Source organism: Oncorhynchus tshawytscha, linkage group LG30, assembly GCF_018296145.1.
Source record: "Oncorhynchus tshawytscha isolate Ot180627B linkage group LG30, Otsh_v2.0, whole genome shotgun sequence".
Classification (NCBI taxonomy): Eukaryota; Metazoa; Chordata; class Actinopteri; order Salmoniformes; family Salmonidae; genus Oncorhynchus; species Oncorhynchus tshawytscha.
Genome location: NC_056458.1, coordinates 51,053,412 through 51,077,376, shown reverse-complemented (window position 1 = coordinate 51,077,376; position 23,965 = coordinate 51,053,412). Strand labels below are relative to the sequence as shown.

General features: G+C 43.2%; 1 protein-coding gene across 1 annotated transcript in view; it reads left to right on the top strand.

Moving 5' to 3' along the window:
- Nucleotides 1–23,965, top strand: part of LOC112238761 (cell adhesion molecule 2-like) — a 499,544-nt gene that overhangs the window by 334,243 nt on the left and 141,336 nt on the right. Inside the window, exon 3 of the mRNA XM_042309731.1 lies at nucleotides 16,196–16,348. Coding sequence (XP_042165665.1) covers nucleotides 16,196–16,348 — 153 coding nt within the window. The remainder of the gene's footprint in view (nucleotides 1–16,195; nucleotides 16,349–23,965) is intronic.

Sequence of the window (23,965 nt, the reverse complement as noted above, 5' to 3'; positions counted from 1 at the left end):
GTCAGTTAAGAACAAAATCTTATTTTACAATGACGGCCTACCCCGGCCAAACCCTCCCTTAACCCGGGCGATGCTGGGCTAATCGCACGCCACCCTATGGTACTCCCGATCATAGCCGGTTGTGGTACAGTCCCGGATCAAACCCGGGGTCTGTAGTGACGCCTCTAGCATTGAGATACAGTGCCTTAGACCACTGCGCCACTCGGGAGCAATGTGGGTGTGTGAAAGTTTTGCTTCTCTTTGAGATTATCAGTTGTTGTGTTGATTAACACTCAGCGTTGTAACATAACCCCCAGTGTTGGTGGTGATAACTAGAGACACTATGGAGAGTAAAACAGCCTCATCAAAACCACGCTTATCAATGTCATATTTCCCAGCATGCTCTACTGCAGGTAGATGTTTTATAGTTGTTGTAATATATCTGTGTGTTTTGTCTGTACATTGATTGATTGATTGATTGATTGATTGATTGATTAGTATCATGCTATACAGAGATACATTTTCTAAACTAATCCAGTCAGGTAGATGTTTTAACAACATGATGATGGTTCCACTGTGTATTACTATCAGTTATATACAACAACATGATGATGGTTCCACTGTGTATTACTGTCAGTTATATACAACATGATGATGGTTCCACTGTGTATTACTGTCAGTTATATACAACGTGATTATGGTTCCACTGTGTATTACTGTCAGTTATATACAACAACATGATGATGGTTCCACTGTGTATGACTGTCAGTTATATACAACATGATCATGGTTCCACTGTGTATTACTGTCAGTTATATAGAACAACATGATGATGGTTCCACTGTGTATTACTGTCAGTTATATACAACATGATGATGGTTCCACTATGTATTACTGTCAGTTATATACAACAACATGATGATGGTTCCACTGTGTTTTACTGTCAGTTATATACAACAACATGATGATGGTTCCACTATGTATTACTGTCAGTTATATACAACAACATGATGATGGTTCCACTGTGTATTACTGTCAGTTATATACAACAACATGATGATGGTTCCACTATGTATTACTGTCAGTTATATACAACATGATGATGGTTCCACTGTGTATTACTGTCAGTTATATACAACAACATGATGATGGTTCCACTATGTATTACTGTCAGTTATATACAACAACATGATGATGGTTCCACTGTGTATTACTGTCAGTTATATACAACATGATGATGGTTCCACTGTGTATTACTGTCAGTTAAATACAACAACATGATGATGGTTCCATTGTGTATTAATGTCAGTTATATACAACATGATGATGGTTCCATTGTGTATTACTGTCAGTTAAATACAACAACATGATGATGGTTCCACTATATATTACTGTCAGTTATATACAACAACATGATGATGGTTCCACTGTGTATTACTGTCAGTTATATACAACAACATGATGATGGTTCCACTATATATTACTGTCAGTTATATACAACATGATGATGGTTCCATTGTGTATTACTGTCAGTTATATACAACAACATGATGATGGTTCCACTATGTATTACTGTCAGTTATATACAACAACATGATCATGGTTCCACTGTGTATTACTGTCAGTTATATACAACATGATGATGGTTCCACTGTGTATTACTGTCAGTTATATACAACATAATGATGGTTCCACTATGTATTACTGTCAGTTATATACAACATGATGATGGTTCCACTATGTATTACTGTCAGTTATATAGAACAACATGATGATGGTTCCACTATGTATTACTGTCAGTTATATACAACAACATGATGATGGTTCCACTGTGTTTTACTGTCAGTTATATACAACAACATGATGATGGTTCCACTGTGTATTACTGTCAGTTATATACAACATGATGATGGTTCCACTGTGTATTACTGTCAGTTATATACAACATGATGATGGTTCCATTGTGTATTAATGTCAGTTATATACAACATGATGATGGTTCCATTGTGTATTACTGTCAGTTAAATACAACAACATGATGATGGTTCCACTATATATTACTGTCAGTTATATACAACAACATGATGATGGTTCCACTGTGTATTACTGTCAGTTATATACAACATGATGATGGTTCCACTATGTATTACTGTCAGTTATATACAACAACATGATGATGGTTCCACTATATATTACTGTCAGTTATATACAACAACATGATGATGGTTCCACTGTGTATTACAGTCAGTAATATACAACATGATGATGGTTCCACTATATATTACTGTCAGTTATATACAACAACATGATGATGGTTCCACTGTGTATTACAGTCAGTAATATACAACATGATGATGGTTCCACTGTGTATTACAGTCAGTTATATACAACATGATGATGGTTCCACTGTGTATTACTGTCAGTTATATACAACAACATGATGATGGTTCCACTGTGTATTACTGTCAGTTATATACAACATGATGATGGTTCCACTATGTATTACTGTCAGTTATATACAACATGATGATGGTTCCACTGTGTATTACTGTCAGTTATATACAACATGATGATGGTTCCACTATGTATTACTGTCAGTTATATACAACATGATGATGGTTCCACTGTGTATTACTGTCAGTTATATACAACAACATGATGATGGTTCCACTGTGTATTACTGTCAGTTATATACAACATGATGATGGTTCCACTGTGTATTACTGTCAGTAATATACAACATGATGATGGTTCCACTATGTATTACTGTAAGTTATATACAACAACATGTTGATGGTTCCACTGTGTATTACTGTCAGTTATATACAACAACATGATGATGGTTCCACTGTGTATTACTGTCAGTTAAATACAACAACATGATGATGGTTCCATTGTGTATTAATGTCAGTTATATACAACAACATGATGATGGTTCCACTATGTATTACTGTCAGTTATATACAACAACATGATGATGGTTCCACTATATATTACTGTCAGTTATATACAACAACATGATGATGGTTCCACTATATATTACTGTCAGTTATATACAACAACATGATGATGGTTCCACTGTGTATTACTGTCAGTTATATACAACATGATGATGGTTCCATTGTGTATTACTGTCAGTTATATACAACAACATGATGATGGTTCCACTATATATTACTGTCAGTTATATACAACAACATGATGATGGTTCCACTGTGTATTACTGTCAGTTATATACAACATGATGATGGTTCCATTGTGTATTACTGTCAGTTATATACAACAACATGATGATGGTTCCACTGTGTATTACTGTCAGTTATATACAACATGATGATGGTTCCATTGTGTATTACTGTCAGTTATATACAACATGATGATGGTTCCACTGTGTATTACTGTCAGTTATATACAACATGATGATGGTTCCACTGTGTATTACTGTCAGTTATATACAACAACATGATGATGGTTCCACTGTGTATTACTGTCAGTTATATACAACATGATGATGGTTCCACTGTGTATTCCTGTCAGTTATATACAACATGATGATGGTTCCACTGTGTATTACTGTCAGTTATATACAACATGATGATGGTTCCACTGTGTATTACTGTCAGTTATATACAACAACATGATGATGGTTCCACTATGTATTACTGTCAGTTATATAGAAACAACATGATGACGGTTCCATTGTGTATTACTGTCAGTTATATACAACATGATGATGGTTCCACTGTGTATTACTGTCAGTTATATACAACGTGATTATGGTTCCACTGTGTATTACTGTCAGTTATATACAACAACATGATGATGGTTCCACTGTGTATTACTGTCAGTTATATACAACATGATGATGGTTCCACTGTGTATTCCTGTCAGTTATATACAACATGATGATGGTTCCACTGTGTATTACTGTCAGTTATATACAACAACATGATGATGGTTCCACTGTGTATTACTGTCAGTTATATACAACATGATGATGGTTCCATTGTGTATTACTGTCAGTTATATACAACAACATGATGATGGTTCCACTATATATTACTGTCAGTTATATACAACAACATGATGATGGTTCCACTGTGTATTACTGTCAGTTATATACAACATGATGATGGTTCCATTGTGTATTACTGTCAGTTATATACAACAACATGATGATGGTTCCACTGTGTATTACTGTCAGTTATATACAACATGATGATGGTTCCATTGTGTATTACTGTCAGTTATATACAACATGATGATGGTTCCACTGTGTATTACTGTCAGTTATATACAACATGATGATGGTTCCACTGTGTATTACTGTCAGTTATATACAACAACATGATGATGGTTCCACTGTGTATTACTGTCAGTTATATACAACATGATGATGGTTCCACTGTGTATTCCTGTCAGTTATATACAACATGATGATGGTTCCACTGTGTATTACTGTCAGTTATATACAACATGATGATGGTTCCACTGTGTATTACTGTCAGTTATATACAACAACATGATGATGGTTCCACTATGTATTACTGTCAGTTATATAGAAACAACATGATGACGGTTCCATTGTGTATTACTGTCAGTTATATACAACATGATGATGGTTCCACTGTGTATTACTGTCAGTTATATACAACGTGATTATGGTTCCACTGTGTATTACTGTCAGTTATATACAACAACATGATGATGGTTCCACTGTGTATGACTGTCAGTTATATACAACATGATGATGGTTCCACTGTGTATTACTGTCAGTTATATACAACATGATGATGGTTCCACTGTGTATTACTGTCAGTTATATACAACAACATGATGATGGTTCCACTATGTATTACTGTCAGTTATATAGAAACAACATGATGACGGTTCCATTGTGTATTACTGTCAGTTATATACAACATGATGATGGTTCCACTGTGTATTACTGTCAGTTATATACAACGTGATTATGGTTCCACTGTGTATTACTGTCAGTTATATACAACATGATGATGGTTCCACTGTGTATTACTGTCAGTTATATACAACATGATGATGGTTCCACTGTGTATTCCTGTCAGTTATATACAACATGATGATGGTTCCACTGTGTATTACTGTCAGTTATATACAACAACATGATGATGGTTCCACTATGTATTACTGTCAGTTATATAGAAACAACATGATGACGGTTCCATTGTGTATTACTGTCAGTTATATACAACATGATGATGGTTCCACTGTGTATTACTGTCAGTTATATACAACGTGATTATGGTTCCACTGTGTATTACTGTCAGTTATATACAACAACATGATGATGGTTCCACTGTGTATTACTGTCAGTTATATACAACATGATGATGGTTCCACTGTGTATTACTGTCAGTTATATACAGCGTGATGATGGTTCCACTGTGTATTACTGTCAGTTATATACAACAACATGATGATGGTTCCACTATGTATTACTGTCAGTTATATACAACAACATGATGATGGTTCCACTGTGTATTACTGTCAGTTATATACAACAACATGATGATGGTTCCACTGTGTATTACTGTCAGTTATAAACAACAACATGATGATGGTTCCACTGTGTATTACTACATTTCAAGAACTTTCAAAGTTCCTACAAGTGCAGTTGCAAAAACCATCAATCGCTATGAGGAAACTGTCTCTCATGAGGACCGCCACAGGAAAGAAGACCCAGAGTTACCTCTGCTGCAGAGGATAAGTTTAGTAGAGTTACCATGCTCAGAAATGGCAGCCCAAATAAACGACACATCTCAACATCAACTGTTCAGAGGAGACTGTGTGAATCAGGCCTTCATGGTCGAATTGCTGCAACGGAACCACTACTAAAGGACACAAATATTAAGAAGGGACTTTCTTGCGCCAAGAAACACGAGCAATGGACGTTAGACCGGTGGAAATCTGTCCTTTAGTCTGATGAGTCCAAATTCAAACCCACACGCCAGAAACACCAACGTGTTTGAGGTTCAACTGACGACCAGTCATCCACAAGCAGTCACTTGAGCGCGATCACCCAAGGAAGGCCCCCCCAGCCAAACCCTCCCCTAACCCAGAAAAAGCTGTGACAATTGTGCGCCGGCCTATGGGACTCCCGGTCACTGCCGGTTGTGACACAGCCTGGGATCAAACGCAGGTCTGTAGTGACGCCTCAAACGCTGAAATGCAGTGCCTTAGACCGCTGCGCTACTCAGGAGGCCAAAGCTTGTTTGTTTGAAAGTTCAGTGTAATTTGGTAGTCAAATGGGTTCTGGTTGTTTTAATTGTTCTGGGGAGCTGAGTTTTTCTTGTAAATTTTCTTGGTTAAAAGTAATTAAATTGTTTTTTCTTTTGCATAAATTTGCTTTGGTGGCTGCTTTATGATAGATCTCATTTAATTTATTCACAGCCAAATTTATATCAGGGAGGTTTGGACTGAAAGGAAAGGAAATCATTGATACAGGTTGTCATTTCTGGGCAGTGAAATGTTGTGTTGAAGTGTGTTGCCCTGACAGTGTACAGAGCTCTGGTCTTCAGGTGGAGAAGTATTTTCATATATATACTCATCTGTTTCTTCTGTTTTCTCTCTCTCTCTCTCTCTCTCTCTCTCTCTCTCTCTCTCTCTCTCTCTCTCTCTCTCTCTCTCTCTCTCTCTCTCTCTCTCTCTCTCTCTCTCTCTCTCTCTCTCTCTCTCTCTCTCTCTCTCTCTCTCTCTCTCTCTCTCTCTCTCTCTCTCTCTCTCTCTCTCTCTCTCTCTCTCTCTCTCTCTCTCTCTCTCTCTCTCTCTCGTCTAGATTTAATCTGTATCGTCGAACCTCAGCGAAATATCATTTCCAATTGAGCCAACACACAGTGCCTTCGGAAATGTTTTAGACCCCTTGACTTTGCAGCATATAGATTAAATAAATACAAATCCTCATTATTCTACACACACCATAATAAAAAATCTTATTTACCTTATTTAAGTAAGTATTCAGACCCTTTGCTATGAGAATCGAAATTGAGCTCAGGTGCATCCTGTTTCCATTGATCATCCTTGAGATATTTCTACAACTTGATTGGAGTCCACCTGTGGTAAATTCAATTGAATGGACATGATTTGAAAAGGCACACACCTGTCTATATAAGGTCCCCCAGCTGACTGTACATGTCAGAGAAAACACCAAGCCATGAGGTCGAAGGAATTGTCCGTAGAGACAGGATTGTCTGCTCTGAGACAGGATTGTGTTGAGGCACAGATCTGGGGAAGGGCACCAAAACATTTATGCCGCATTGAAGGTCCCCAAGAACACAGTGGCCTCCATCATTCTTAAATGGAAGAAGTTTGGAAGCACCTAGAGCTGGCCGCCGAGCCATACTGAGCAATCGGGGGAGAAGGGCCTTGGTCAGGGAGGTGACCAAGAACCCCAGCTATAAAGTTCCTCTTTGGAAATGGAAGAACCTACCAGAAGGACAACCATCTCTGCAGCACTCCTCCAACCAGGCCTTTATGGTAGAGTGGACAGACAGAAGCCACTCCTCAGTAAAAAGCAGATGACAGCCCGCTTGGAGTTTGCCAAAAGGACTCTCAGACCTCAGAAACAAGATTCTCTGGTCTGATGAAACCAATATTGAACTTTTCGGACTGAATGCCAAGCGTCACTTCTGGAGGAAACCTGGAACCATCCCTACAGTAAAGCATAGTGGTGGCAGCATCATGTTGTGGGGATGTTTTTCAGCTTTAGGGACTGGGAGACTAGTCACGTTTGAGGCAAAGATGAACTGAGCAAAGTACAGAGAGAGATCCTTGATGAAAAGCTGCTTCTGACCACTCAGGACCTCAGACAGGGGCGATGGTTCACCTCTGAATGTCCTTGAGTGGCCCAGCCAGAACCCAGACTTGAACCTGACCTAACATCTGAAAATAGCTGTGCAGCAACACTCCTCATCCAACCTGAAAGAGCTTGAGAGGATCTGCTGAGAAGAATGGGAGAAACTCCCCAAATACAGGTGTGACAAGCTTGTTTAGATTAATGAGGAGCATTAATTTTAGAATAAGGCTGTAACAAAATGTGGAGAAAGTCAAGGGGTCTGAATACATTCCGAGTGTATCTAGTGTTTACCATGAATCCCTGAAAACTACTGTGATACGGATCGAATCCTTCTCTTTCTCTCTCGCTCTCTCGCTCTGTGGCTACTGCTGCGGAATGTCTGAAGAGGCAGAGGAGCACACAGACACACACTGACGGCACAGGCAGATTTATTCCAGCAGTTGAATATTTGATAAGTGAGGGTCTGGATAGTTTAATATTCTGTAGTTTGTGATTGTGACCTCTTGACCTCTTGACCTCTTCGCTGCTCGCCCATAAAACCTCATCTAAATGTTTAAACAAATTTGTTCAATCATCAGATTTCTCTGAAAATAAAATTGGACATTTAGGATTCAGGACTGAATGGATGATGGAAAGTGAACCTTGACAGGATGAGACAAAAAATAATAATTAAGACAAAAAAGTTTTTAAAAAATGCCCGTTTTTGAGACAAAGATAGGACTGAGACACAGACTAAACTCCCACCCTATAGAACACTAGTAGTCAGAACACTAGTAGTCAGAACTAGTAGTCAGAACCCTAGTAGTCAGAACACTAGTAGTCAGAACTAGTAGTCAGAACTAGTAGTCAGAACCCTAGTAGTCAGAACACTAGTAGTCAGAACACTAGTAGTCAGAACCCTAGTAGTCAATAGTCTATACCAAACTTAATATTTGGTAGAGAAACCATTGTTTGCAATTACAGAGATTATGCGTTTCCTGTAGTTCTTGACCAGGTTTGCACACACTGCAGCAGGGATTTTGGCCCACTCCTCCATATAGACCTTCTCCAGATCCTTCAGGTTTCGGGGCTGTCGCTGGGCAATACGGACTTTCAGGTCCCTCCAAAGATTTTCTATTGGGTTCAGGTCTGGAGACTGGCTAGGCCACTCCAGGACCCTGAGATGCTTCTTACGGAGCCACTCCTTAATTGCCCTGGCTGTGTGTTTCGGGTCGTTGTCATGCTGGAAGACCCAGCCACGACCCATCTTCAATACTCTTACTGAGGGAAGGAGGTTGTTGGCCAAGATATCGCGATACATGGCCCCATCCATCCTCCCCTCAATACGGTGCAGTCATCCTGTCCCCTTTGCAGAAAAGCATCCCCAAAGAATGATGTTTCCACCTCCATTCTTCACGGTTGGGATGGTGTTCTTTGGGTTGTACTCATCCTTCTTCTTCCTCCAAACACGGCGAGTGGAGTTTAGACCAAAAAGCTCTATTTTTGTCTCATCACACCACATGACCTTCTCCCATTCCTCCGCTGGATCATCCAGATGGTCATTGGCAAACTTCAGACGGGCCTGGACATGCGCTGGCTTGAGCAGGGGGACCTTGCGTGCACTGCAGGATTTTAATCCATGACGGCGTAGTGTGTTACTAATGGTTTTCTTTGAGACTGTGGTCCCAGCTCTCTTCAGGTCATTGACCATGTCCTGCCGTGTAGTCCTGGGCTGATCCCTCACCTTCCTCATGATCATTGATGCCCCACGAGGTGAGATCTTGCATGGAGCCCCAGACCGAGGGTGATTGGCCGTCATCTTGAACTTCTTCCATTTTCGAATAATTGCGCCAACAGTTGTTGCCTTCTCACCAAGCTGCTTGCCTATTGTCCTGTAGCCCATCCCAGCCTTGTGCAGGTCTACAATTTTAACCTTGATGTCCTTACACAGCTCTCTGGTCTTGGCCATTGTGGAGAGGTTGGAGTCTGTTTGATTGAGTGTGTGGACAGGTGACTTTTATACAGGTAATGAGTGGAGAACAGGAGGGCATCTTAAAGAAAAACTAACAGGTCTGTGAGAGCTGGAATTCTTTCTGGTTGGTAGGTGATCAAATACTTATGTCATGCAATAAAATGCAAATTAATTACTTAAAAATCATACAATGTGATTTTCTGGATTTTTGTTTTAGATTCCGTCTCTCACAGTTGAAGTGTACCTATGATAAAAATTACAGACCTCTACATGCTTTGTAAGGAGGAAAACCTGCAAAATCGGCAGTGTATCAAATACTTGTTCTCCCCACTGTATATATATATATATATATATTCCATATTGAATGTGGAATTGTGTGTTGGTTGAATGTTCCAGCCTGGATCCAGAATGTTCTTCAGCTGGTGAACCTTGTTTTGTGTTGGCCAATGGCAGCTGTTGTCTGGCAGAGCTTCATGAGCTCCATGACCTTGGTCTCATAGAAGAGATACCAACTAAGGCTCCATAATAGCTACAGTAGAAATTCTAGCCTTCTTGACAACAAAATACGGACTGTGTTTATGCTCCAGTATTCACTCATCATGGAAAGATTTAGCAAAGGTGACTTGACTAGTTCCTGGTGCTGAGCTTGAAGTTAATGTCATTGCGGATGTTGATGGGATCAGACTCTGTAAATAGAACACATAGGCCGTCTCTGCCGGTAGTTAGTTTCCTAGCTAGCTAACGATTAGCTAACGGTTAGATGCGGCCTGGTAGGCTGTAGCTAGCGTAAACCTAACGTAGCTTAAGTTAGCTTGCAAAGTTGCAAATCACATTACCAGATTGCAGCTGGCTAATTACATTGATTCGTTATGGCATGTCTAGCCAGCGTATTATGGAAGCTAGCTAGATAGATTTTTGTTTAGATAAAACAAACGTAGTTCGATAGCTAGCTAAGTTTGTTACGTTTTCAGTAACTGATGCAATAGGATTAGGAAGGACACATTTTGTTCTGAGCTGACAGATACAATAGGATTAGGAAGGACACATTTCGTTCTGAGCTGACAGATACAATAGGATTAGGACGGACACATTTTGTTCTGAGCTGACAGATACAATACGATTAGGAAGGACACATTTCGTTCTGAGCTGACAGTTTATTTAGGGCGGAACTGATTGCGTGGGCTTGCGTTAACGTGCACACACACAAACACAGACACGATAAGAAACAGAGTACAAATCATCCTTCCTTCCTGTAGTAAATGACACTAGATAGAAGGAAGGGTAGCCGCTGTGTGTCTGTCATGCATTTGCCTGCCATGACAGAGATATGTTCTGTGTGTATGTTCATAACATACATATATATATATATATATATATATTTAACCTTTTATTTAACTAGGCAAGACAGTTAAGAACAAATTCTAATTGTTCTTATTTACAATGATGGCCTACTGGGGAACAGTGGGTTATCTGCCTTTGGGCAGAACTACAGATTTGTACCCTGAAAATTCCTTCGACATCATGGCTTGGTTTTTGCTCTGACATGCACCTGTCAACTGTGGGATCTTATATAGACAGGTGTGTGCCTTTCCAAATCATGTCCAATCAACTGAATGTACCACAAGTGGACTCAAAGTAAAGGGTCTGAATAATTATGTAAATAAGGTCGTTTTTTATTTATACTTTTTGTCATTATGGCGTATTGTGTGTAGATTGATGAGGAGGAATTAAAAATGGATTTTGCCAATCGTGAAGGAGAGACCTTCACTTGGACTGGACTCTTGTCAGAGAGAAAATCTCCTTGGAAAGACACAAAAATAGGAAAGGGATATCCAGTCTACTTATTCTACAACACCTGTATGTTGCTTCTCATCTCTGCTGCAGAACAATAGGAGAGATGGGGTCTGCTTGGCAAGAAACCTCACTGGAAAGGCCAAAGACAAGGAATACAAAATGGCCGTATGCCATGCCAGTCTATGCATTTTACATGCACATCTTTTCAACTCAAACATTGCCATTTAAACCATTACCCATGCACTCTCGTCTGAGCTGATCAATAATGTTTCTGATATATTCACGTCTTGAAAGGTTCTGATTGATTTTCACATACCTTGCATTCTACTATTGATTTCTCCATGGGGTTCACCATTTCTGTAGGGAGATCACTGTTTCAAACGTCTATAATGTCAGGCCGCCTTTCCAATCAAGATGTCAGATATTCAAGCGTTTGCTACACTGGACACTGGCTTGGTAATAACATACTGTAACAACATACCTTATAAAGACATTTACACCAGACACTGGCCTGGTAATAACATACTGTAAAGACATTTACACCAGACACTGGCCTGGTAATAACATACTGTAAAGACATTTACACCAGACACTGGCCTGGTAATAACATACCTTATAAAGACATTTACACCAGACACTGGCCTGGTAATAACATACTGTATAAAGACATTTACACCAGACACTGGCCTGGTAATAACATACTGTAAGAGACATTTACACCAGACACTGGCCTGGTAATAACATACTGAGTAAAGACATTTACACCAGACACTGGCCTGGTAATAACATACTTTAGACAGACATTTACACCAGACACTGGCCTGGTAATAACATACTGTATAAAGACATTTACACCAGACACTGGCCTGGTAATAACATACTGTATAAAGACATTTACACCAGACACTGGCCTGGTAATAACATACCTTATAAAGACATTTACACCAGACACTGGCCTGGTAATAACATACTGTAGAGACATTTACACCAGACACTGGCCTGGTAATAACATACTGTATAAAGACATTTACACCAGACACTGGCCTGGTAATAACATACTGTATAAAGACATTTACACCAGACACTGGCCTGGTAATAACATACTGTATAAAGACATTTACACCAGACACTGGCCTGGTAATAACATACTGTATAAAGACATTTACACCAGACACTGGCCTGGTAATAACATACTGTATAAAGACATTTACACCAGACACTGGCCTGGTAATAACATACTGTATAAAGACATTTACACCAGACACTGGCCTGGTAATAACATGCTGTATAAAGACATTTACACCAGACACTGGCCTGGTAATAACATACTGTAAAGACATTTATACCAGACACTGGCCTGGTAATAACATACTGTAGAGACATTTACACCAGACACTGGCCTGGTAATAACATGCTGTATAAAGACATTTACACCAGACACTGGCCTGGTAATAACATACTGTATAAAGACATTTACACCAGACACTGGCCTGGTAATAACATACTGTAAAGACATTTATACCAGACACTGGCCTGGTAATAACATACTGTATAAAGACATTTACACCAGACACTGGCCTGGTAATAACATACTGTATAAAGACATTTACACCAGACACTGGCCTGGTAATAACATACTGTATAAAGACATTTACACCAGACACTGGCCTGGTAATAACATACTGTATAAAGACATTTACACCAGACACTGGCCTGGTAATAACATACTGTATAAAGACATTTACACCAGACACTGGCCTGGTAATAACATACCATATAAAGGCATTTACACCAGACACTGGCCTGGTAATAACATACTGTATAAAGACATTTACACCAGACACTGGCCTGGTAATAACATACTGTATAAAGACATTTACACCAGACACTGGCCTGGTAATAACATACTGTAGAGACATTTACACCAGACACTGACCTGGTAATAACATACTGTATAAAGACATTTACACCAGACACTGGCCTGGTAATAACATACTGTAAAGACATTTACACCAGACACTGGCCTGGTAATAACATACTGTATAAAGACATTAACACCAGACACTGTAAATATTGAGTAATATTGAGTATTGAGTAAATATTGTTATTTATTATTGTAGAGTAAGGTTGTACGTAACAAAACGTAACAAAATGTGGAACAAGTGGAAGGGGTCTGAATACTTTCCAAAGGCACTGTATATGTAGAGGTAGTATAGTGTCGATGGAGTAGGCCTGGGGTTGTACTATAGTCTAGTGTTGTTATAGTAGTAGTATTGTATAGTGGTAGTGTAGTTACCCTTTCTCATTGTCAGCGGGCAGCAGTCTCTTCTCTGAGCCCCCTACTGCCAGTATACAGGCCTGGGGAGGGTTAATGATGGCTGAGAAGTGGAAGGGGTCTGAATACTTTCTGAATGCTCTGTATGATGAAATTCCTTTACCGCAATTCCGGTACTTACTGTAGTTCCATACCAGTCATTTGTGTCATTTGTGTACATTCTTTCTGCCGACATCTTTGAGTCTTAATCCAAAGTACATATTTAACCGTTGTTGGAAAACGTTGACACATAAAAAACTGAGGGAGATTTAACCAAAATTATGTTATCAAACTTTGCATCTGCATAGTTGGTCCAGTAAATGTTTTTGTTAAATGTTCAGTGTAAATTGTTCAAAGTATTCCTTGTTCAAAGGGTATTATAGTTGGTTAAACTTTGAAATCAATGAGTTTCTGCTCAATTCTGGATTCAAGACCTGGAATTATCCTCACTCTCAAAATGATTCCGTATGTTTAGTTCTGATGAGTCTCTCTCACCATCTCCTCACTAATCCTCTCCTCTCTCAACATCTCCTCACTAACCCTCTCCTCTCTAGTCCTCTCCTCTCTAGCCCTCTCCTCTCTAGCCCTCTCCTCTCTAGTCCTCTCCTCTCTAGCCCTCTCCTCTCTAGTCCTCTCCTCTCTAGTCCTCTCCTCTCTAGTCCTCTCCTCTCTAGTCCTCTCCTCTCTCACCATCTCCTCACTAACCCTCTCCTCTCTAGTCCTCTCCTCTCTAGCCCTCTCCTCTCTAGCCCTCTCCTCTCTCACCCTCTCCTCTCTCACCCTCTCCTCTCTAGCCCTCTCCTCTCTAGCCCTCTCCTCTCTAGTCCTCTCGTCTCTAGTCCTCTCCTCTCTAGTCCTCTCCTCTCTAGCCCTCTCCTCCTCTAGCCCTCTCTCTAGTCCTCTCCTCTCTAGTCCTCTCCTCTCCTATCCTCTCTCACCATCTCCTCACTAACCCTCTCCTCTAGTCCTCTCCTCTCTAGTCACCCTCTCCTCTCTAGTCCTCTCCTCTCTAGCCCTCTCCTCTCTAGCCCTCCACTCTCTAGTCCTCTCTCTCATCTCCTCACTAGCCCTCTCCTCTAGTCCTCTCCTCTCCTCTCTAGTCCTCTCCTCCTAGTACTATCCTCTCTCACCCTCTCCTCTCTAGTCCTCTCCTCTCTAGCCCTCTCCTCTCTAGCCCTCCACTCTCTAGTCCTCTCCTCTCTAGTCCTCTCCTCTCTAGCCCTCTCCTCTCTAGCCCTCTCCTCTCTAGTCCTCTCCTCTCTAGTCCTCTCCTCTCTAGTACTATCCTCTCTCACCATCTCCTCACTAACCCTCTCCTCTAGTCCTCTCCTCTCTAGACCTCTCCTCTCTCACCCTCTCCTCTCTAGTCCTCTTCTCTCTAGCCCTCTCCTCACTAACCCTCTCCTCTCTAGTCCTCTCCTCTCTAGTCCTCTCCTCTCTAGCCCTATCCTCTCCTCTCTAGTCCTCTCCACTCTAGTCCTCCACTCTCTAGTCCTCTACTCTCGAGTCATCTCCTTTCTAGTCCTCTACTCTCCTCTAGTCCTCTCCTCTCTACTCCTCTCCTCTCTAGCCCTCTCCTCTCTAGTCCTCTCCTCTCTAGTCCTCTCCTCTCTAGCCCTCTCCTCTCTGGTTCTCTTCTCTCCTCTCTAGCCCTCTCCTCTCTAGCCCTCTCCTCTCTAGCCCTCTCCTCTCTAGTTCTCTTCTCTCCTCTCTAGCCCTCTCCTCTCTAGTTCTCTTCTCTCCTCTCTAGCCCTCTCCTCTCTAGTTCTCTTCTCTCCTCTCTAGCCCTCTCCTCTCTAGTTCTCTTCTCTCCTCTCTAGCCCGCTCCTCTCTAGCCCTCTCCTCTCTAGTTCTCTTCTCTCCTCTCTAGCCCTCTCCTCTCTAGCCCTCTCCTCTCTAGTTCTCTTCTCTCCTCTCTAGCCCTCTCCTCTCTAGTTCTCTTCTCTCCTCTCTAGTTCTCTTCTCTCCTCTCTAGCCCTCTCCTCTCTAGTTCTCTTCTCTCCTCTCTAGGCCTCTCCTCTCTAGTTCTCTTCTCTCCTCTCTAGCCCTCTCCTCTCTAGTTCTCTTCTCTCCTCTCTAATCCTCTCCTCTCCTCTCTAGCCCTCTCCTCTCTAGTTCTCTTCTCTCCTCTCTAGCCCTCTCCTCTCTCCTCAATTGCTCCACCTAGGGATAATTGTAACAAGTATTTTTTTTCAGTATTTGTTGAAATTTTGTGTGTAGTGAAATAAGATGTGGACATTGTTATTGTTAGTGATAATATTCATTATTCAATTCTCTGTTTTCCCTCTCTTTGTCTCTCTCTCTCCTTCTGTCTTTCTCTCTTTAGCTCTGAGAGATAACCGCATAGAGCTGGTGAGGGCGTCGTGGTCAGAGCTGACCATTAGTATCAGTGAGATCACACTGGCTGACGAAGGGATGTACACCTGTTCTCTATTCACCATGCCTGTCAAGACCGCCAAGGCCTACCTTACTGTACTGGGTGAGGACATAGTACACACGAGAATACAGACTCACACACACACACACCCACACACACACACACACACACACACACAGTGTTTTCATAGAGTTTTCATCTATATTTTTCATAGCTGTCTGTTTGCCACCACAAACTGCTGGCATTAAGACATCACTCAACGAGCTGTATTCCGCCATCCAGAGGTGGCGCTCCTAGTGGCCGGAGACTTTAATGCAGGGAAACTGAAATCGTCTTAACTAATTTTTACCATATGTGCAACTAGAGGCAAAACAACTCTACATCCCTTTTACGCTACTCATAGAAATCTGACAAGAACTAGAGGTTAGAGCATTGGACTAGTAACCCGGAAGTGGGTTAACTGCCCCTGAACAGGCAGTTAACCCACTGTTCCTAGACCAGTTAACCCACTGTTCCTAGACCAGTTAACTCACTGTTCCTAGACCAGTTAACCCACTGTTCCTAGACCAGTTATCCCACTGTTCCTAGGCCAGTTAACCCACTGTTCCTAGACCAGTTAACCCACTGTTCCTAGGCCAGTTAACCCACTGTTGCTAGGCCAGTTAACCCACTGTTCCTAGACCAGTTAACCCACTGTTCCTAGGCCAGTTAACCCACTGTTCCTAGGCCAGTTAACCCACTGTTCCTAGACCAGTTAACCCACTGTTCCTAGGCCAGTTAACCCACTGTTCCTAGACCAGTTAACCCACTGTTGCTAGGCCAGTTAACCCACTGTTGCTAGGCCAGTTAACCCACTGTTGCTAGGCCAGTTAACCCACTGTTCCTAGACCAGTTAACCCACTGTTCCTAGACCAGTTAACCCACTGTTCCTAGACCAGTTAACCCACTGTTCCTAGACCAGTTAACCCACTGTTCCTAGACCAGTTAACCCACTGTTCCTAGACCAGTTAACCCACTGTTCCTAGACCAGTTAACCCACTGTTCCTAGACCAGTTAACCCACTGTTCCTAGACCAGTTAACCCACTGTTCCTAGACCAGTTAACCCACTGTTCCTAGCCAGTTAACCCACTGTTCCTAGGCCAGTTAACCCACTGTTCCTAGACCAGTTAACCCACTGTTAACCCACCTAGACCAGTTAACCCACTGTTCCTAGGCCAGTTAACCCACTGTTGCTAGGCCAGTTAACCCACTGTTCCTAGACCAGTTAACCCACTGTTCCTAGACCAGTTAACCCACTGTTCCTAGGCCAGTTAACCCACTGTTCCTAGACCAGTTAACCCACTGTTCCTAGACCAGTTAACCCACTGTTCCTAGACCAGTTAACCCACTGTTCCTAGACCAGTTAACCCACTGTTCCTAGACCAGTTAACCCACTGTTCCTAGACCAGTTAACCCACTGTTCCTAGACCAGTTAACCCACTGTTCCTAGACCAGTTAACCCACTGTTCCTAGACCAGTTAACCCACTGTTCCTAGGCCGTCATTGAAAATAAGAATTTGTTCTTAACTGACTTGCCTGGTTAAATAAAGGTCAAATAAAAAATAAAATTAAAAAATCCTCCTGACTCCTGCTTACAAGGAAAACCTCATACAGGAAGTACCAGTGACTCGCTCAATACACAAGTGGTCAGATGAAGCCGATGCTAAGCTACAGGACTGTTTTGCTAGAACAGACATGTTCCGGGATTCTTCCGATGGCATTGAGGAGTACACCACATCAGTCACTGGCTTTATCAATAAGTGCATCGACGATGTCATCCCCACATTGACCGTACGTACATATCCCAACCAGAAGCCATGGATTACATGCAACATCCGCACCGAGCTAAAGGCTAGAAATGCTGCTTCCAAGGAGCGGGACACTAAAACAAAAGCTTATAAGAAACTGTGCTGACGAACCATCAAACAGGCAAAGCATCTAAGATCGAATCTTACTACTCCTGCTCTGACGCTCGTCGGATGTGGCAGGGCATGCAAACTATCACGGATTACACAAGGAAACCCAGCCGCAAGCTTCCCAATGATGTGAGCCTACCAGACGAGGTAAATATATTCTATGTTCGCTTCAAGGCAAGCAACACTGAACCATGCATGAGAGCACCAGCTGTTCCGGACGACTGTGTGATCACGCTCTCCGTAACTGATATGAGGGAGATCTGTAAACATGTCAACATTCACAAGGCTGTAGGGCCAGATGGATTACCAGGCCACGTACACAGAGCATGTGCTGACCAGCTGACAAGTGTCTTCACTGACATTTTCAACATCCCCCTGTCCCAGTCTGTAATACCTGGATGTTTCAAGCAGACCACCATAATCTCTGTGCACCAAGGTAACCTGTCTAAATCACAATCTCCCCGTAGCACTCACATCTATAGCCATAAAGTGCTTTGAAATGTCAGTCATGGCTGAAATCAACATCCCAGAAACCCTAGACCCACTCCAATTTGCATACCACCCCAACAGATCCACAGATGATGCAATCTCTATTGCACTGCACACTGCACTGCACACGGGCCTCCACCAGGTGGTAGGTGGGTAGGCAACATCCCGTCTTCGACACTGACCCTCAACACTGGGGCCCCACAGAGGTGCATGCTTAGTCCCCTCCTGTACTCCCTGTTAACCCACGACTGCCTGGCCGCGCACTCCAACACAATCATTAAGTTTCCACCCGATACGACAGTGGTAGGCCTAATCTCTGACAACGAGACAGTTTTTCGGTAGGAGATCAGAGACCTGGCAGTGTGGCACCTGGACAACAACCTCTCCCTCAGCATCAGCAAGACAAATTGTCTTATCGTGGACTACAGGAAACTACAGGAAACGGAGGTCCAAGGTCCATTCACAATCGAAGGGGTTGAGAGCTTCAAGTTCCTCGGTTTCCACATTGCTAAAGCTCTATCACCACACACCAATACAGTCATGAAGAGTCCTCTTAAAAACTGTGTCATGTGCCCTCAGGTTTTCAAAAAAGTTCCACATATTCATGTTTTGATTGTTGTAATTTAGCTTATCCAGAGCATTCATCTTGAGGTAGTGCAGTCCAACCAGGTCCAGAGCATTCATCTTGAGGTAGTGCAGTCCAACCAGGTCCAGAGCATTCATCTTGAGGTAGTGCAGTCCAACCAGGTCCAGAGCATTCATCTTGAGGTAGTGCAGTCCAACCAGGTCCAGAGCATTCATCTTGAGGTAGTGCAGTCCAACCAGGTCCAGAGCATTCATCTTGAGGTAGTGCAGTCCAACCAGGTCCAGAGCATTCATCTTGAGGTAGTGCAGTCCAACCAGGTCCAGAGCATTCATCTTGAGGTAGTGCAGTCCAACCAGGTCCAGAGCATTCATCTTGAGGTAGTGCAGTCCAACCAGGTCCAGAGCATTCATCTTGAGGTAGTGCAGTCCAACCAGGTCCAGAGCATTCATCTTGAGGTAGTGCAGTCCAACCAGGTCCAGAGCATTCATCTTGAGGTAGTGCAGTCCAACCAGGTCCAGAGCATTCATCTTGAGGTAGTGCAGTCCAACCAGGTGCAGTAGTGCCAACCAGGTCCAGAGCATTCATCTTGAGGTAGTGCAGTCCAACCAGGTCCAGAGCATTCATCTTGAGGTAGTGCAGTCCAACCAGGTCCAGAGCATTCATCTTGAGGTAGTGCAGTCCAACCAGGTCCAGAGCATTCATCTTGAGGTAGTGCAGTCCAACCAGGTCCAGAGCATTCATCTTGAGGTAGTGCAGTCCAACCAGGTCCAGAGCATTCATCTTGAGATAGTGCAGTCCAACCAGGTCCAGAGCATTCATCTTGAGATAGTGCAGTCCAACCAGGTCCAGAGCATTCATCTTGAGGTAGTGCAGTCCAACCAGGTCCAGAGCATTCATCTTGAGATAGTGCAGTCCAACCAGGTCCAGAGCATTCATCTTGAGGTAGTGCAGTCCAACCAGGTCCAGAGCATTCATCTTGAGGTAGTGCAGTCCAACCAGGTCCAGAGCATTCATCTTGAGGTAGTGCAGTCCAACCAGGTCCAGAGCATTCATCTTGAGGTAGTGCAGTCCAACCAGGTCCAGAGCATTCATCTTGAGGTAGTGCAGTCCAACCAGGTCCAGAGCATTCATCTTGAGGTAGTGCAGTCCAACCAGGTCCAGAGCATTCATCTTGAGGTAGTGCAGTCCAACCAGGTCCAGAGCATTCATCTTGAGGTAGTGCAGTCCAACCAGGTCCAGAGCATTCATCTTGAGGTAGTGCCACCAGGTCTTTTGCCTTTTGTCGTTCTGTTCCCAGGTAGGCCGTCATTGTAAATAAGAATTTGTTCTTAACTGACTTGCCTAGTTAAATAAAGGATTAATAAAATAAAAATATATAAAAAGATGGACAACCATATATCATAGTGTATTTTCCTGAGTAAAGTAGCTGTCCGCAAAGTCAGAGGGAAAAGAGACAAGTGCCAGTATTAGTTCATGTTTAAGCTTTTTAGTGGGGGAGGAGATGATCTGGGATTATTTAAGATAATCTTTGAAGAGGTTTCAGATGTTTTCAGTAGATGGGCAGGGACTCTACTGTCCTAGCTTCAGGGGGAAGATGGGCAGGGACTCTACTGTCCTAGCTTCAGGGGGAAGATGGGCAGGGACTCTACTGTCCTAGCTTCAGGGGAAGATGGGCAGGGACTCTCTGTCCTAGCTTCAGGGGAAGATGGGCAGGGACTCTACTGTCCTAGCTTCAGGGGGAAGATGGGCAGGGACTCTACTGTCCTAGCTTCAGGGGAAGATGGGCAGGGACTCTACTGTCCTAGCTTCAGGGGGAAGATGGGCAGGGCTGTCCTAGCTTCAAGGGGAAGATGGGCAGGGACTCTACTGTCCTAGCTTCAAGGGGAAGATGGGCAGGGACTCTACTGTCCTAGCTTCAGGGGGAAGATGGGCAGGGACTCTACTGTCCTAGCTTCAAGGGGAAGATGGGCAGGGACTCTACTGTCCTAGCTTCAGGGGAAGATGGGCAGGGACTCTACTGTCCTAGCTTCAAGGGGAAGATGGGCAGGGACTCTACTGTCCTAGCTTCAAGGGGAAGATGGGCAGGGACTCTACTGTCCTAGCTTCAAGGGGAAGATGGGCTAGCTTCAGGGGAGATGGGCAGGGACTCTACTGTCCTAGCTTCAGGGGAAGATGGGCAGGGACTCTACTGTCCTAGCTTCAGGGTGAAGATGGGCAGGGACTCTACTGTCCTAGCTTCAAGGGGAAGATGGGCAGGGACTCTACTGTCCTAGCTTCAGGGGAAGATGGGCAGGGACTCTACTGTCCTAGCTTCAAGGGGAAGATGGGCAGGGACTCTACTGTCCTAGCTTCAAGGGAAGATGGGCAGGGACTCTACTGTCCTAGCTTCAGGGGAAGATGGGCAGGGACTCTACTGTCCTAGCTTCAAGGTGAAGATGGGCAGGGACTCTACTGTCCTAGCTTCAGGGGAAGATGGGCAGGGACTCTACTGTCCTAGCTTCAAGGGAAGATGGGCAGGGACTCAGGGTGAAGATGGGCAGGGACTCTACTGTCCTAGCTTCAAGGGGAAGATGGGAAGGGAGCTTCAGGGTGAAGATGGGCAGGGACTCTCCTAGCTTCAAGGTGAAGATGGGCAGGGACTCTACTCTCCTAGCTTCAAGGGGAAGATGGGCAGGGACTCTACTGTCCTAGCTTCAAGGGGAAGATGGGCAGGGACTCTGCTCTCCTAGCTTCAAGGGGAAGATGGGCAGGGACTCTACTGTCCTAGCTTCAAGGGGAAGCTCGTTCTACCACTGGGGTGCCAGGACAGAGAAGAGCTTGGACTGGGCTGAGCCGGAACTGTCCTAAAGGTCGTAGGGGGTAGGGGTTCCTCTTGCTGTACCATAGGCACCGTGGTCTTCTTGTGGATGTGAGGTTCGACTGGAAACTAGTGAAGTGTGTGGAAGAAGGGTGAATTTGGGAAGGTTGAACACAAGGTGGGTTCGACTGGAAACTAGTGAAGTGTGTGGAAGAAGGGTGAATTTGGGAAGGTTGAACACAAGGTGGGTTCGACTGGAAACTAGTGAAGTGTGTGGAAGAAGGGTGAATTTGGGAGAATTTGTGAAGGTTGAACAAATCAAATCAAATTTTATTTGTCACGTACACATGGTTAGCAGATGTTAATGCGAGTGTAGCGAAATGCTTGTGCTTCTAGTTCCGACAATGCAGGGTGGGCTGCAGCATTCTGGATAAGTTGCGGGGGTGTGATGGCACAAGCGGGGAGCCCAGCCAACAGCGAGTTGCAGTAGTCCAGACGGGAGATGACGAGTGGATTAAGAGCTGTGCCGCTTCCTGTGTGAGGTAGGGTTGTACTCTACAGATGTTGTAGAGCATGAACCTACATTAGCAAGTCACTGGTTTGATATTCGCAGAGAACGACAGCTGTCCATGGTCACTGTAACGGTTTTGACTTGAGGTTATTATTTGTAGGGGTTCCAGGTAGGTTGTGCCTACCAGAGAAAACATTGATTTCTCCTTTTGGTTAGTGAGGGAATGAGTCTCGTCTGGTCCGTCAAGTCTACTCATTACAAAGGACTTATGTAAAAGTCAGGATGGAAATAAACTTTTCATAAACCCTTAAAACATTGTGTTGAATTAGCAACATAAATGATCACAACCACATAATAATATAACAAACAATGAGCTCTGGTTCCTCCAGAAAAGTCCTGTACTTCTAAAAGAGTCCAGCCCGGTAAAGGAGTTCAAGGAACTCAAGTGACCTTAGTCAAGCAATGTTTGTCCGTTCATACAAGTGTAGCGTAAACCCAGTATTAATCATACAATCAATAACAATAATTTTACCACAGAACTTTAAAGCGTATCAACTCTTACTAAGTCCTCAACTACAACTAACTACATAAATCACCACCGTATACATGACATCAAAACAAATGAAATACCGTATACAAAAAAGGTGGTAGTCAGTCAGACAATCCAATCCGCTAACAGATCTCCAGCGGAGACCAACTGAGATTTGAAGTCCAAAGGAAGCAATGAGTGGATCCGATCCTGGTTAAACTTGAGACAAGGCTACAAAGCAGCACTTTTAAATACAACAAAACAAACGGAGTGAAGAAGCTTCGGAACTGAGGGTTGAACACTTCCTCATTCACACATCCTTATTCACGTCTCCATCACAACCCCACTTTTGCACAGCTGATGCTGGTTATTAAATTGGGAATTAAAGGGGAAGCGCCCTATTGGAAGGAGAATCACTATTTAATTGGGAATTGAAGGGGAAGCGCCCTATTGGAAGGAGAATCACTGAGACGGTTCAGACAAATTCAGTGTTGTCACATCACGCCAAGGATCTTTGTACTCTGGGAGGGCGACACTGTGGAGTTGTCAACCGTGATGAGGAGGTCTTTGAGCGGGCAGGCATTCCCCGGGAGGAAGAGCACTTCCGTCTTGTTAAGCTAAGCTGAGATATCTGTCAGGCACGCAGAGATGTGTGTCGCCACCTGGGTGTCAGAAGGGGGAAGGAGAAAAGTAGTGGAGTGTCATCCTCATAGCAGTGATAGGAGAGGAGAGGTCCATCCTCATAGCAGTGGTAGGAGAGACCATGTGAGGATATGACAGAGCAGAGTGACTTGGTCTATAGAGAGAAGAAGAGAGGGACTAGAACCGAGCCCTGGGGGACACCAGTAGTG